At 38.0% G+C, this 17,483-nt stretch overlaps 2 protein-coding genes across 2 annotated transcripts; both read left to right on the plus strand.

The window, feature by feature from the left end:
- Positions 1 to 276: 276 nt before the first annotated feature.
- Positions 277 to 7,618, plus strand: commd1 (copper metabolism (Murr1) domain containing 1). Its single transcript, XM_084932269.1, has 3 exons — positions 277 to 483; positions 4,108 to 4,398; positions 7,111 to 7,618. The coding sequence occupies exons 1-3, from the start codon at positions 310 to 312 to the stop codon at positions 7,216 to 7,218; spliced, it is 573 nt and encodes a 190-aa protein (XP_084788395.1). The 5' UTR covers positions 277 to 309; the 3' UTR covers positions 7,219 to 7,618.
- Positions 7,619 to 13,267: 5,649 nt separating this feature from the next.
- On the plus strand, positions 13,268 to 17,361 carry LOC146386199 (N-acetyllactosaminide beta-1,3-N-acetylglucosaminyltransferase 2-like). The gene has a single exon (XM_084932276.1). The coding sequence runs from the start codon at positions 13,279 to 13,281 to the stop codon at positions 14,482 to 14,484; it is 1,206 nt and encodes a 401-aa protein (XP_084788402.1). The 5' UTR covers positions 13,268 to 13,278; the 3' UTR covers positions 14,485 to 17,361.
- Positions 17,362 to 17,483: the final 122 nt, after the last annotated feature.

The following is a 17,483-nucleotide window of genomic DNA, read 5'->3' on the forward strand; positions in this document are numbered from 1 at the left end:
CTCCTATTTGTGCTTATGCACACACAAATGTAGAAATCTTTTCAAATCCACACTAATGCGCACTGTCAAAACATCTGATAAAACTCAGCATGTTGCCCGTTTTAACATAAATCGAATTGCTTCATTTTATCTGGTAAATTGGCCTTGTAACTGAAAATGATTTTTCATAATTTGTCTAGCAAAGTTTCTGATGTTCCCTTTAGGAGGCTTGGATGAAACGATACATGTCAAGCGCTGCCGTCGGAATCTGCAACTACAAGTCCCACAATGCCGTGTTGTACTGCAATTCATGTGACCACAAGAGCAAACATGGCGGAAGTAGACGCGATGAAGTCTCTGAGCAGCTTGTTAAATGGAATCGCACAGAAAGTATATTACAACAACAGCGAGATCACAGAGGAGCTGCTGAAGAGCGAGCTCTACCCCGAGATGTCGCCAGACGAGTTCACAGCTTTGCACGACAAAATGAAAGGCCTTTTAAAGGTAATGCAACACGGCACCCTGCACTACTGATGATCCTGATGCTGAAGTGGCAGTCGAGACCAAGCAATTCTGCTCTAGCTTTGATTTCACTAATATTCACTTCAGTTTAGGAGAAAGGGTTGTGTCTGCGCGATAGTGCATGCTTGTGCCCATCCAGAAATGCACAACACGCAAACAAACACACATTAATGAGAGGCACCGTGAGAATATCTGTTAAAACGCAACTCAGAACATTGTCCGAATGTTTCTCTCTTAAAAGAGCGGCCGAACGAAGAAGTCTTCATGAACACATCTGTCAAATGAACTGTCTTTCTTTTTATGGGTGAGTGTCACCATGTTTGGACTCCCAGCATTTAAAGTCAGGACCTACTGATCCAGCTTTCTGTAGTTTCGATGCTATTTCAGTACTTTGGCCTTGGGTTGCTTCCAGTACAAGTGAAGCAATGATTGAGTCAAATGGGTTGCTTGCCTCATTGCCAGGAAGAAATTGGAAATTATTCTTTTATGTACAAGGCAACATAAGGCTAACCTATGTTGAGGGTAGGGGATGTCAGCTCCTTAACATCTGACAGCATCTTGGACCACAAGTTCTATGTTGTGAATGATGCAATTAATGGTCAGGGTTGATATTTTCACTTGGTGAGGAAAAGCCACACAACTATCAGCCCATCACTTTCATAACTACATGATGCCAAAGACAGCAGCCCTGGTGCATATAAAGCTACACAACTCATCTTTGTAGGAAATTCTGGTGTCAACAATCAGGCAAGAGGCTGACACATAGTAGGTATGTTTCTAAAAAATTTTTTAGTCGATCTCTTGATGCCCTGATGGAGACTCTTGCAACTTAAAAAAAAACATAACATTTGATACAGTTGTGGTCAAAATTTCACATACTCTCATCACGGTCATGGTAATTTTGGGCTTGTAATGATTTCTTTGAACTATTTTCTTCTAGGTTAAAATGATTGTGCATCATATTTGTTCAATGACTATATAAAAACATAAGAAGTCGATGTAAAAGGATACATTTAATTTGGATTTTCTCTAATACACACAGAGTCAAAAATGTATGGATACACCGTAATAAAATGGGAATGGTTGGTGATATTAAAGTCCTGTTTGTGGCACATTAGTATATGTGAGGGGGCAAACTCCTCAAGATGGTTGGTTACCATGGTGGCCATTTAGAAGTCGGCCATCTTGGATGCAACTTTTGTTTTTTCAATAGGAAGAGGGCCATGTGAGACATCAAACTTATTGGTAATGTCACAAGAAAAACAATGGTGTGCTTGGTTTCAACGTAACTCGAAACCATCACTTTTGTTGCTCCAACAGTCTTGGAGGATCCATCCAATGTGGGTTAGTGTCAGACCAATAGCGGTGGTTTTGTTTGTTAACTTCACCATTCACATTAAAGTTTGCCTCATCACTGAACAAAATCTTCTGCGTGAACTGAGGGTCCTGTTCCAATTTTTGTTTTGCCCATTCTGCAAATTCTGTGCGCCGATCTGGGTCATCCTTGTTGAGATGCTGCAGTAGCTGGAGTTTGTAAAGGTGCCATTTGTGAGTAGCTAATATCCGCCAAAGGGATGTTCGACTAATGCCACTCTCCAGTGACATGCGGCGAGTGCTACGCTGTGGGCTCTTGCTGAATGAAGCTAGGACAGCCACTGATGTTTCTTCATTAGTGACAGTTTTCTTGCGTCCACATTTTGGCAAATCCAACACTGAACCAGTTTCACGAAACTTAGCAAGCAGTTTGCTAACTGTAGCATGGGAGATGGGTGGTCTCGTGGGGTGTCTTGCATTGAAATCTGCTGCAATGACTCGGTTACTGCGTTCACCAGATATCAACACAATTTCAATCCGGTCTTCACGTGTTAACCTCTTCGACTTGTCAATGGCTGTGAACAAAGAGAAACTTGTAAATAACTCATGAAAGAAGAAAGTTACGTTGAAACCAAGCACACCATTGTTTTTCTTGTGACATTACCAATAAGTTAGATGTGTCACATGGCCCTCTTCCTATTGAAAAAACAAAAGTTGTATCCAAGATGGCCGACTTCTTGTTATACTGACAGACAGAACTAACCAGTTGCAACCTATCAATTAAGAAGTTAATAGACCTTGACCTTATCAAGTAAAAAAAAAAAAAAAGTGCAGAACCTCCAGCAATACTTATTAAAGTATCTAAGTGAGTGTATGTATGTATTTCAACCTGTATGTATATTTTTGACCCTGTGTGAATTAGAAAAACTCCAAAGGAAATTCAAACTTGTGCACATACTTCTCTTGAAAAAAGAAGTAATTAAGAATGCCAAAATCATTCTATCCTGGAATAAGACCAGTTGAAAGAAGTCATTCAAAATCCAAAATTAACATTGCATGATGACATGATGAGAATATGTAAACTTCTGATCGCAACTTTAATGTCTTATCCCGACTGAACAAATACAGTGGCTTGCAAAAGTATTCGAACTTATATTGAACTTTTCCACATTTTGTTACATTACAGCCACAAACATGAATCAATTTTATTGGAATTCCACGTGAAAGACCACTTTGTGTTGGTCTTTCACGTGGAATTCCAATAAAATTGATTCATGTTTGTGGCTGTAATGTGACAAAATGTGGAAAAGTTCAAGGGGGCCGAATACTTTTGCAAGCCACTGTAACAGCCGTGATAAAATATCTCAAAAATCTCATAAAAATGCTGTTTAAACAGACTTATTACTTATAACTTTAAATGTTATTATGTCACTCTTTCTTTTTTTTCTTTTCCTCCTTTTCCTTCTATGTTTTTATCAATGGATTTTTGTTTGACAAGTGTCTTTAAATACATTTAATGTTTTTACTCCATGCTAGGCAGAAATATTCCATTAAATAACAGCTTAACACATTGTTTTCAGATAAAATAGCTAAATCCTGACTGGACTGTCTTAAATTTGAAAGAATTTAAAACGTATTATTATTTTTGTAATGTTTAAGGTAAGGGTGACAAACCATTTACTGGTTTGTAATTTTTCCACTGGTTCGTCTCTTTTGTCAATAGGGGGCAGCACTAACATGAATATCCTACTCAGTACCTACAATGCCCAAAATAATTATTTTTTGTTGTGGAGGAGTTGGGTTTTTTTTGTTGTTTTTTTTGGAAACAAATAAAGTGCCTGTGAAATGTATTTTTCGGGGCAGATTTGGCCAAACAGGGAAAATACAAATGTCAAAAGTACAGACTGTCTAAATGTATAGAAAGACCGAATACACTGTCCAGTTAAAATGCACCCAAACTTACTTTATTCTTACTTTGGTTACATGGGGCTTCCAAATAAATGTCATGGGGAAAATACTTCTTGTTTTGGAAACAGTAAAGGTAAAAAGAAAGTACACACTCTTTAATTTCTAATTTTATATCAAGTCATAATAAAAATAAACTGGTCCTTAAAAAGTCATATAATACTACTAATATTAATAAATACTTTGCTTCATTTTAAAAGTATTAAAGTAAACTGCTTGCGTTTTCATAAAAGTCACCACACGACACTGCTGTAGCGATATGATTACAAGACTTTAGAGCTCCAGGTTTGTGTTGAATTTCATCGTCCTCTTTTCTGCATCTCTCAGTCCATCGCCACAGCAGACATGGACCATGCCCAGCTGGAGGCCTTCCTCACAGCTCAGACCAAGAAACAAGGTGGTGGTGGCTTGAGCACTGAACAGGCCGCTGCACTCTCTCGTTTCTGGAAGAGCCAACGAGTTCGGGTTAAGGAAAGTTTGGTGGCTCATAGCCGCTGGGAGCCCAGCCTCAGGGGCCTTTCCTGGAGAGTGGATCTCCAGGCTGCAGCCAGCAGACGGGGAACAGCTCACAGCGGCCCAGTCGCCCTGGTGGAGCTCGAGCTCGGCAGAACAGGACAAGTAAGCTATAGTTCCAGTTTCTTTTTTTCTTTGACACAAACTATCATTCTTAGCTTCCAAGGATGTAGTGAGGTGCTAATTTACGTTCGCCTGTTTTCATTTTTATTAAAAATAAATGTGCCACCATAATTAAAACTATAAAGTATCCTAAATGACTTTTCTAATAGTACAATCCCATTATCTCCAAAAGTTGATTCTGTTCATCTGGATGTAGCGTTTTCAGTGAGAGAAACATTTCGTCACTCATCCAAGTGACTTCTTCAATCTCAGCTGACTGCATGTTTCCCCAACCTTATAAACAGTACATTTGCATAATGACTGAAACCAGCCCACTGAGGGAACAGTGGGCTGGGAGGACAGTTGCTTCATCGTAATTGTGCAAATTCTCATGACCATTGATCAAAGACCACTGATCAATGGCCATGAGTACCATTTACAGAGAGTTGGAGAATGGCTGCAATCACAGCATTGTAAGATGGTGAAAGATGTATCCCTATAGTGGGCTGGTTTCATGCATCAAGACATACAATCACATTAGAAAAACCAAAACTTTTATATATGCCAATTAATTATGCTTCAGGATTTGAGTTTGTGGATGTTTAACAGTATTTTCTCAAAGCAGAGCTGGAGCACAAATGATCATATTTTGAAAATGACATTAGCTCAAGGGGAAAACAGTGAGGGCTATAATATGTTACAAAGGACTGAAACACTATTAAGATGCCTTTAGTAGCCTGAAATCATTAGAGATATAAATATAGGCATACTGAGTCTCAGACTCCACACAGAAAGACTCTAGACTGGGTTCAAACCCAGGAACTTCTTGTTGTGGGGTATGGTACTAACCACCGCACCGCTTCTTTACTGCAGCACTCCACACATTTATGAGTTTATTGCTAGCAGTTCAAATGGACATGTAAGCGCATTTACACATCATAAAGCCAGAGGAGAGTCATGAATTGTTTTGCCCTTTCGATATGGGTGGGACGTAACTATACTCTGTCCAGTAAAGTTTGACAGCAATAGCTTTGTCATTTACTGTTATGCAACATCAACTCTAAGTACCCATTTAGATTTGACTGATATCCATTCCATAACTGGTTCTGTAACCTTTGGGGTGAAACGGAGAGGCCATTATGGAACTAACCACATGGTGGTGTCATTCTGTCTAATTAACTACTGCTGAAAGAGCAGGTTTCAGTGTGGCCGTACTGGATAGCTTTAGTGAGCCTCAGTCCCATGAGAGGTTTAAATTTACTCTGTGCCCTGAACAGTTTTAGAGCTGAAAAAAAGTTCTGTAAAATTGGTAATATTAGCTTACCTTTGTAGTGTATTCAAATGTATATTCAGATTTAGGAGAAGGAGCATTGCCTTCTCCTTTAAATTTTGGATCACTGTTGGATATTTGCTTTTTAAACAATTCAGTATTGTAATAATAGAAAAAAATCCCCGAATCTATACTGCCACAGGCACTTCTACCACTACATAAAGAGACTGTAAAGAATTTAAAAGTTGGATCATGTCTATGGCTTTGATTTTTTTTGCCTATGATTGATTTAAGCTGTTGTTGCTTTGTGAAGAAATCCATTTGTCAGTAAAAGTCATAGGAAATCACATTTACGTTGCTATGAGCCCACATGACCATAGCAATGTGTGTGTGTGTGTGTGTGTGTGTGTGTGTGTGTGTGTAATCAGCAATGTCCAGACTACCAGGATTTCTGGTCCTCTGAGTTTCTGTAACATATACATTATATACTGCATGTATATAATGCAGTATATACATGCAGCTGCATTTTTACGTGCAGCTATGATTCTTCTACCTGCAAGAACTGTTACTGTTTTATCATGAAGTACCCTTGTAGTTCTAGTTCTTGTCACATTTGGAACCAAACTAGGTATGCTATATGTCCTCATGGATGTACAGACTGCAGTCAAATAATTGCTTTAGCACCATAGAAAGCTGATATTAATGTGTAGAGTTGATGCTGGTGTCATTTCCTATGACTTGCTGTCTGATTTAGAATGCATAATGACCTGACAGGAAGTGGATCAGACAACCATGGTGTAAATGCCAAAGCCTGCATGACTGTTTTTCATGTATTTTGGATACAGAATGAAACATAGTTTAAGATGGCTTAATGTGCTGTACCGCTGAGCAGCTGCTGACACTGAGGAGTCTATTCAATTTGGTGTATTTTTTTCTGCAGGTTCCTAAGCTCAGAGAAAGCAGATCGGCAGATCAGAGCAGCACATACTCTCAATGTGCACAATGCCACTGAACTACTGTTCAGCAGTATTATTGCCCCATTCAAGTCAATTTAAATGTAGCTAATAAAAGCTCAAAGGCTGAGGAAGAAGGTGCAGGAGACTGGTAACTAGTGAAATGAATTGCTAAGGTGTCTTTCAAGTCTTGAATCCCAGAAAAGGCCTAATGATAGGATGCCCATCATCACTGCAGAGTCCCCTGTTTTTCTTCAGCTTCACACTAGGAATTAAACCAAAGTTTTTCTATTTTTATCCGCAATCACTGAATGATGTGCAGGGAATATTATATTGCTTCCTTCAGTAATTATTTATTGATTAAGAAGTAGACTGAATCATTGTTTTGGAAAATAATATTTAAATTCTTTTTGGAAATATCATCAGTTGCTGACCCATTATGTTCAATCCGTTCACCGGCCTCTAACACCTCCGTTCTTTTGTCTTTCTCAGGACTCAGAGTTTGTGTGTCTGGAGTTTGATGAAACCAAAGTCAATCAAGTGTTGAAGAAGATGGCTGACATCCAGGAGAGCATCGACAGAATTGTTCACAGTACCTGAAAGTACTTCCTGAAAGTTTATCTCAAACAGCAGAGACAGAAAGATAACTGTGACTAAGAGTGCAATGTTGAGGCATAGTTTTTCCACTTGCTCACAGATTTATCAGAAATGAAAGTGGTGTGTACATGTACAGATATACACACCACTATCAATTCTAGTAGATAATACTTGTGGTCGTCCTCTGAGAATAAGTGGTCATTAAAGAAGAACTATTCCTCTTTTTGCAATATAGTTTGCAAAGCTTTGGGATTCTGGGATTATGAGAAATAAGAAATGCGATGAAACTAAAGTGAACAAAAGCAATGTATTACAATATAATTGTAGATATTGTAAAACTAAATAAGAAGTATCCCACGTGTAATTGTTTTTTTATTATTATTAAAAGGGACAGAAAGATTAAGTTGTTTTTTTGTTTGTTTTTACTATTAATATTTTTTCTCCTTCAGCATCACCTTCATGGCCATGGTGTTGGATAAAACTGTGTTTAAACTACATGTGAAGTAACAATTGGAAACTCTTTCAACTGTCTACAGCCTGACAAAACTACATCAGAAATGTGCAAATTTCATTAGACAGATTCAGTTATCAAATTAGGGTATTATTACATTCAGTTGTTTGTATGAACATGCTAACTGTATCTGGTAGCAAGGAGCATATTTCCCAAACAGTAATTAGCTAAAAAAAAAAATTATAACTAATGCTAATCGTGACATCTTCAGTTAAAATGACTGAAGTAGATTTTTAATTCATGTAAAATAAATTACATGGGGTGTATCCTACCAGTGACTGGACAAAGCTGGACTGAAAGATAACACAGAGGCACTAATCATGGCAGCACAGGAACAAGCTCTGAGCACAAGATCAATAGAGGCTGAGGTCTATCACACCAGGCAAGACCCCAGGTGCAGGCTGTGTAAAGATGCCCCTGAGACAATCCAGCACATCACAGCAGGGTGCAAGATGCTAGCAGGCAGGGCATACATGGAATGCCATAATCTAGTGGGCAGCATAGTATACAGGAACATCTGTGGGACTTCCAGGTACAGACGGACATAAATGGTGATGGCTAACCAACTGGACATAGTAGTGGTAGACAAGCAAAGGAAGACGGCCGTAGTGATGGATGTAGCGATACCGAACGACAGCAACATCAGGAAGAAGGAACATGAGAAGCTGGAGACGTACCAGGGTCTCAGAGAAGATATGGAAGGTGAAGATAACAGTGGTCCCAGTGGTAATCGGAGCACTAGGTGCAGTGACCCCCGAGCTCCCAGGCCTCTGGTAGAGGAACCAAGCTTGAAGAACAAAGACTAATATATATATATATACATACACACAAACACACAAATATGGATAGTAATCAGGCTCTTATCATATGATGTTAGGTAAGCACAGTAAGCACAGAACAGTCCAAAGGTAAAGGAGGAAGTCTATGTTACACAGATAAGCACTGCACAATTTTTTTTCCTCAAGCAAATAAAAGAAGTTTAGGTTACTTTAAGGCAGTGGTAATAAACTTCAGCCCCGTACATTCTTGGTGTTTCATTAACTCTTAAGAGGAAAAAAACCTTCAGAATGTCAGTGCTTGATTTCCAGTGGCACATCAAAACTGTAATACAATAATACAAATCTTAATGCAGGGATAAGGAGAAAAGACTGTTCGTTTCATTTGGTGTATTTAAAATAACAACGTCATGCTGCAATTCAACTTATTACAACCTTTGGTACAGTACTTAATATAGTTTTATACATATTTAAATGTAAACCTGGAGACCTTACATCTTCAAAGATGGTTAATACATGTAACATTAAATCATTATACTTTTCTGACGTCTTTTGACCTTTCATTTAGTCCTAAACAGTGTTCTTGACATTATACTGCTGTTGCTGCTGCACCTCATGTAGTTCTGTAGGATGGATCTGAGACAGCATAAAAGAAGTCTTAACTTGATTCTCCATCTTGCATCAGTCCTTACTCTTCAGATGTAATTATTGTGTTTTTAACTGCAGTAACACCAAAAAGCTAGCATTCACATTTTCACAGCAACCATCTCTAGACAATCCATAGTTTGGAGAAAGGCTAGTAAGACTACTAAAAGTCCAACTTAGTATGTTTAAAACAAAAAAAACAACAACCATGAAGTGGCCTGGAGAATGATTTTTACCAAGTTGTTATTATCCTGATAATAAATGTGAACTGGTGAAATAGTCTGGTTTTTTGACTGACATGACATTATAACAGTATAAAGTAGCTTTAAAGCAATTCATACTGTATATAGTATTTTGGAAGATTCTTTCTAAAATGTCTCGAGGATCCCTAAACCAAAGATAGAGATGGCCAAAGCAAAGATTTGGACCAAAACAAATGAAAAAATTCACTTATTAAAAACTTTCACGTTGATCTTACAAGTTGGTTTTTTTAACATATATATATATATATATATATATATATATATATTTATTTATTTATCTTTAGGTCTGTTTTGCCAGACTTGGGCTCAGAACAGCAACCAACAACCAGTGGTGAATCAAATCTTTTGTCGAGGGTAAGCACGACCTAAACTTGTATGATTTTTGATTTGCATACACTTTTGTTTCCATCCACATTTCTCAAATGCAAATTTAGCTCACATTCCCGGCTATGAAACATTTTAAATACTAACTGAACTGCCGGATAGTCTGTTGAGCCTGGGGACCCGAAGCCTCTATCCAGCCTCTTGAGCACGCTCTTGAAATTAGGGAGGAGTCACTACCCGCAACACACAGGAAGGACGGACGCTTCTAGTATTAGCCTTGTTGAGGATGGTACAAAGGAGATATTTGCGAGGTTTGATCATCTCTGATAATTTACGAAGCGTCCGATTCGCAAATTTTAAAGGGGATTCTGGAACGCCGAGATGTCTAAAACACGTTCCCTCCGCAGGATGAGGAAGGTGCAGGTGCCGAAGTAGTAGCCTGATGATCAGAGCTATAGATAGAGCGAATCTGAAAGGTATGTGTGTTACTAATTTAAATAGCTGCCAGAAATTTCCAGTCTTATGCGACATGAGAGGACAGTTGTGCGCTCTTCAAGTGAATGTCTGCGGTCTAAAAGTAGGAATTAAAATAAAAGTGTCGTGAACTTTTCCTTTTGTTTTCTTTTGGTTTTTGCATTTTTGTTTTTTTTTTCGAGCAGTGATCCTATAAAACATAGGTGGACAGATGTGTTTAAAAATTTGCACATTATGCAAATATTATTTAGCTGCAGGGTCAGATGGTAGTCTGAAATGAAGGCAGATATAAGGATTAAGTTGAAGAAAGAAGAAAATTGCGCAGAGTTCAGGGAAGACTTGAAACAGGCTCTGGGTGGTAGGGAAAAGTTACCTGATGACTGGGAAAGTACAGCTGAATTAGCAGCGAAGAAGGTATTTATCCTTTGGACAGAGGAAAGAGCACAAACAGACTTAGTGGCGGAATGAAGTACAGGGAAGTATTTAAAGGAAGAGTTTAGCAACAAAAAAGTGGGATCGTCAGGAAAACTATGTAAGTGGAAAGGTTATTGGGACGCTAGGCACACAGCAAAGGGAGAGGTGGCAAAGGAGAAGGCTCATACTGAGTTCGATGTGAGACTGAACACTAATGAAGAAGAAAAGGACTATTATTGATTTTTTTTTAGACAGCAAGATCGGGCTGGGAAGGATGTGCAACAGGTTGGGGTATTCCAAAAAGTTGATTCTGTTCATCTGGACGTAGCGTTTTCAGTGGGAGAAGTGTTTCATCACTCATTTCATGATGATGGATTTCCTCGCCCGTATGAATGAGAATGTACCAAGACAGGTTAAAGTGATTAAGGACAGGAATGGAAATGTGCTAACAAGTAAAGCAAGTGTACTGAGAAGATGGAAGGAGTAATTTGAGGAGTTCCTGAATCAAGAAAATTAGAAAGGGTGATGTGCAGAGCTGTAGCAACTTCAGAGCCAAACCATGAAACTAAAGGAAGGGGTTGTTAAGGAGAGAGTTGATGATCAGTGAGCAGCTGTATGGTTTCCCCTTTTGTTTGCTATGGTGATGGACAGACTAGACGTCCTAAAGCCATCTACAGACTACCGTCTGATGCTGCCAAGCTACAATTTTTGTAGCAGATGAGGTCAGACACCGTAGACTCCGTAGACTGTGATGTTTACACTGCGATCTGTAGTGAGAGTAGAGAGCTGTCAGAGGTTAGGTTGGAGAGGTTGAGCTGGAAAAATGAAGCCACTAGAAGCAAGACAGAATACAAGTACCTGAATGAGATGGAAACAGGTCTGACAAGGAAGTTGTAAGGAGTAGAGCAAGTGAAGATTGATGAGGGTCAGCCATCCAAAGATCAGGACAATATTAGAAATTAATATATCAGAGGGACAGCTCAGGCCAGGCATTTGAGACAAAGTTAGAGAGGCAAGTTTGACACGTACAGTGGCGTGATAGTGGATATATTGAATAAGGGATGTTAAATGTGGAGCTGCAAGGCAGGAGAAAAGGAGAGAGACCACAGAGAGCATTCATGGATGTACTGAAAGAGGACATACAGAGGACTGGTGTGGCAGAGCAGGATGCTATGAATAGGGTGAAATGGAGGCAGATGTTCCAGTAAAGGGAGCCGAATTAAATATTTCCACAAGCTTTGTTAAAAATACCACAGATGTGTCACTTATACTTTTAAAAGTAAAATTTTAGCAAAATAAACAGGATTACAGTAAGATGAATGATTCGAATTTTTAAAGAGTCTCTTATCTTGTCCAGTTTAACGTTTATTTATTTATTTTCAAATAAAAGCCTTTTATATATTTTATTAAAATGATCTGAAGATAGGAGCATATTGATTGCATCCTATAATTAGTGAAATGAGGAATGCTTTCATTTTGCTCTTTGACTATTGGTTGAGAAGCTTGTATTTAAATAATACATAAATAAAATAGGTACTGTTGCAGCACTAAATATTGCACAATGAAAGTGGGAAGAGCAAAAAGGTTAGAAGGGGCCCAATGCTCCACACCTCTACAAGAGATTAGTGAGGAGGAATGATCAGGAAAGAATAATGAGTTTTCACATCTTTATAGACCGGACCAGCTACAAAACAGCATTTTAAGCCTAAACACCAGGAAAAAGGATAGGGACTATTTTCAAATTGTTCCAATAGCTTGCAATTTATTTATTTTTTACCAGTATTAAAGTAATAACATCATTATCAGTCAAATTAGTAAGATCGATCTGGATTTTCACCATATTCATCAAATAAGTTTATCTTACTTGAAGGAGTTTGTGAATAATTAAACTCACACATGAACATACTCGACAGGTTGCACCCTCATTATTAGCTGTAAGCTGTAAATCAGGTTTGACTTCAAATGAACTTTAACAGACTGTGCGTTGGGTGTTTTGTTTTGTTTTTTTGTTTGTTTGTTTTCCCAGTGTGATGAGCGTACACAGATGCATGCAGGTTTATTTACTACTTGAGTCTCTTATTAAAAACTCCAGCACTGAGATAACCATAAACATTGACTGTTAGATCAGTTATCTGAGTAATACATGTATATCCATATATAAGCTTTGTAAAAGTTGAAAAACACAACCTACCAAATATATACTGTAGGTGTACTACTACCAGAAAAACAGTGACATCAAGTGGTACATATGTAAATTTTATTTATGAGCAGGCAGTACACAGATTGGTGTCATGTGCACTGCTGAATTGAAAATGTGTGACTCCTGTCTGTCAAGATGAGCGGAAAAATATTCGCAGGCCATTCCTCGAGGATTAGGAATAAAAATGGAGCTTTGTGTGCAGCCAGTCACAGTTCTAAAACAAAACCAGGGGAAATTAAGCTTGCCACTGGCCTGCTGGCACAGATTCGTTCGGTTTTACTCCTGTTAGTGCCTTCAGGCTCAACTTAATAGTCTCCATGTTTCCAAGTGCTCCTTTGTATCCTGGCTTTGTTGTAAGTTTGCCTGTAATGCAATGACACTGCAGATGTTTTTTTTTCTCTATCTTTTTGAAAACAGAATATCTTTTCTCATGTCTAGATGCAGAGGGGAGGCAGCATGGCTCTATGTCACCATAAAATAAAGGCTTTCTGCTACATGATGATGCTTAACGTCTTCATCTGTGTCGTGATAAGCGTGTCATGGAACCTTGGACACAAGAGAAGTGGCCATCACAAAGTTCACATCCCATCCAAGAGGTTTTGGAGTAAACACATACTGAATGAAACCTTCTGGAACAAGGAGCAGCAACGCTTGGATTTCATTTACAACCCCAACTTTAACTCTGTATTCTCCAGCACGTTACGCAACACACTGCCAGATTGGCTCAATGACACTGGACCTCTGGACCCGTGTGAACCGGACTACAGAGTACCCAGGCATATCTTTGACTACAACTCCCTACCAAAGCAATTCCAGGACTTTCTTTTGTACATGCGTTGTAGGACATACCCTATGTTAATAAATCAGCCCCATGTTTGTAGTGAAAAACCTTTCCTACTGCTGGTTGTCAAGTCTTTGATCTCTCATTTTGAAAGGCGGCAGACGATTCGTGAAACTTGGGGACAAGCAGGAGTCTTAGCCAACCAGACTGTGGTAACAGTGTTCCTGCTAGGCAACGTCTTGTCGTCAGACCACTTCCCAGACTTGCAGGAGTTACTGAGTCATGAGGCAAAGCTTCACAAAGACATACTTCAATGGGACTACAGAGACAGCTTCTTAAACCTAACTCTGAAAGAGGTCCTCTTTCTGGAGTGGTTTACCAAAAACTGTCCTCAAGCTCGGTTTGTTCTTAAGGGCGATGACGACGTCTTTGTGAACACCTTAAGAATTGTTAACTATCTGGAAGGCCTGCCAGAGGGTGAGTCCAAGGATTTGTTCATAGGCGATGTTATAATAAATGCTGGGCCACACAGAGACAAGAAACTTAAATACTTTATCCCAGAGAGTGTGTTTGTGGGTAACTATCCTCCCTATGCTGGTGGTGGAGGATATCTGTACTCTGGGGAGTTGGCGATACGCCTACACGATGTATCTCAGCAAGTAGTGCTGTTTCCCATTGATGATGTATACACTGGGATGTGTCTCAAGAAGCTGGGTCTTGTTCCTGAGAAGCACAATGGCTTCAAGACATTTGACATTGAAAAGAAGTATAAAGACAATCCTTGTATCCACAGGAACTTGATGCTGGTTCACAGCCGAACTCCACAGGAGATGTTAACAATTTGGCCCTTCATTGTCCAACCCGAGCTGGACTGCCAGTGAAAGCTTTATTAATCGCTATTTGCAATACTGAGTTTGTCAGTCATTTTCAATCCTTCCATTCTATATTTTTCAAATCAAAGTTCAACAGGGTTGCTACTTTTTATTTACAGGATATGTGTTGCATTTTACTGTTTATTTTTATATGGAGCATTTTTTTTCTGAATCTGTAGTGTTCTCTGTCAGTCATGTTGAAAGAGACATTTGATTCTCATCTGATGCATTTTTAAAATTTGAGGCATTCAGTATGTTTAAAAACACAATAAACACTTTGAGAACTAACATGAAGTAAAAATGAACATCCTGAAAATGAATGATGTTAGTACATTTTCCTGATTTAAAAAAATGCATAACTATATGTTGATTTATATACAGTACTGATATCAGCACCTGCCTACTAGGTTGAAAAGTGAATTGCATTAGTAATAATACATAAAATCATTTCTGTTCATTTAATGACATGTATGTCTGTTCCATTCACAGATGACTCTTTGTGAAGCTTTGCCCCAACATTTTTTAATCATTAAAAAATTACAGTGTCTCTGAATTTTGTATGCTTCCTCAAGATGCAGCAAATTTATACAAAATAACGTATTTTATGTCAACAGTCTAAAGGGCATACATTAACCTCACTCGACTAAAGTTAAAACAGATGTAATCTAAAAAGAACAAAGTCCAAAGATATTAAAGATATTAAATTAGCTTCACAAGCAAGTTCCACATAGTGAGGCTTTCTTTGCATTAGCTGTCTTGACAGATCCTGAAATCCGTGGCTATCACAGTATCAGATTTCTTTGGTAGCTCAGGCTTTCTGCTTCAGGCTCTGGGCACATACACAAAAGGAGCCATTTGATGTGTCATTTGACTCTTCTTTCACAAAAAATGTATCAGATGAGAATGGTAAATGGAGTGGTTCTTATATAGCGCTTTTCTACTCATCTGAGCACTCAAAGCGCTTTACACAACTTGTGCATTCACCCATTCGCACAAGCACATCTTTCTAAGTGCTTCATAGCTAACATTCACACATTCATACTCCGATGGATGCATCGGTTGGAGGTTAGTATCTTGCCCAAGGATACTTGGCATGTAGACTAGGGGAAGCCAGGAATTGAACCACCAACCTTCCGATCAGTGGATGACCTGCTCTACCGCCTGAGCTACAGCCAGAATTAAATGTATCGTTCAACATGAGTGACAGAGAACACTAAAGATTCAGAAAAAAATGCTGCATATAATATAAACAGTAAAATGCAACACATATACTGTAAATAAAATACAAGAGTAATGTGCTGTTTTGTCACTGATCCAGGTGACTTGTTTTAGCTTGAGTTATATTTATTTTACCGCTCTGTGTGCTCTTGGTGTTGCTCTTTATTTCTAACACAACTTCTAACAGCTTTGTATTTGAACTCTGAAACTTTGATACATTTAATCAGTAAATGTTACTCAGTGTGTTCAGGTCTGATACTCTTCTGTAGCCTAATAAAGAAGACATTTAGCTTGTAGTCAGATGAAAGTGAAATAAATGTTATTGATTGGAAATTATTGACCATAAATCATCTACAAATGCAACAATTCAATTTTCTAATCTATGTTTTATTAGCTGCATTAAAACAATGTTAAAGAGACTTGGCAAACAGACCAAACTTTTATACAGTTTTTGCAATTGAATACATGCATTACACATGACACACTGTTTGCACTGCTGTAATTTCACAACTGGGCTTCATTTAGTGATGTGAGTAAAGTGAGGTTAAACAGATTGCATACACAGATACCTTCAGCAGAGAATCTATAAAAGACAAAAAACATTCTTTAAATAAAAGTATTATTGATCATGTGATGCTTCTCGCCAAATTTAAACTGAAATTCAGAACTTAACCTGAAACCTGGTATAAGTTATGTGGTAAGTATATGTTACCATGGTGATTTATGCAGGCAAAAAGAAAGCCACCTTCATAACAAAGAACACTCTTACTATAAGCTCAACATAGCTCACTACTTTGTTAATATTTGTTGTTTAATGGATGTGTTTGCTGGTAAACAGTCCAGCTGTTATTTCTGTTTTCATCCCACTTTTATTTGGTCAAATCCCAATCTTCACCACTTGCAAATAAAATGAACAAAAGCAGGTAACTCAATAAGGTAATAGAGCTTGAGCATCAAACTGTGGCTGAACGTTTGCACAATGTATATAAAATTTAGACCTACATTTTTAGATTTGCAGATGGCGCTACATTTAGTAGATGAAATAATAGATCAGACATTGTCACTGCTATTACTCCAATATAACAGCCGTGCCACAAAAAAAAGAAACAAAAAACATGATTATCATGTGCATGTTTGCTTTTACATTTTCTTCTTAATACACATTTTCACTTTTCACACATCTGAAGGCTCTTATAATTCAAAGCATCATAAAAACATGGATAGAAGCACCAGGAAAAATATAAGCAGGAGTCTTATTTTTAATATCACTGCATTTTAAATGCATTGCTTTTCAGCCTTAACTGACGTGACTAAGTTAAAGAAATGAAATAAAACTTAAAGTGATCAGACACTGGGTGTTGCTGTGAAGAATTCGGGTTTATCTGACAGAAACATGGCACATATTTTCACAGACTTCCATAATTCAATTCATGAAATATTATTTTAACTGTTTTTCTTGCTTATTTGTATGTGTGTATTTGAATAAGCAGTAAAGTGAGTTTGGCTCATATGCAACAATTTTCCATGGTTGACTGAATAAGGATTAAGTTTTGTTGACATTGTTTTAGCCATTACCCCCACCCATCTGCTCCTCACTCTCAATAAATGAAAACTGTCTCTTGTTATTGTGTGTTGTTGTGGTAAATTTTAAACTAATCTGTATTTGAATGTCCGACAATAAAGTGTTCTAATCTCATAAATTATAACATGTGATTTTTGGTATTATTTTTTTGCCTGGAAAAAAATTAAAATAAATAGTTTATGAAACTCAAACACAGCAAACATCTGTA

Source organism: Perissodus microlepis, chromosome 6 (assembly GCF_051167445.1).
Source record: "Perissodus microlepis isolate ML-2025 ecotype Zambia chromosome 6, ASM5116744v1, whole genome shotgun sequence".
Lineage (NCBI taxonomy): Eukaryota > Metazoa > Chordata > Actinopteri > Cichliformes > Cichlidae > Perissodus > Perissodus microlepis.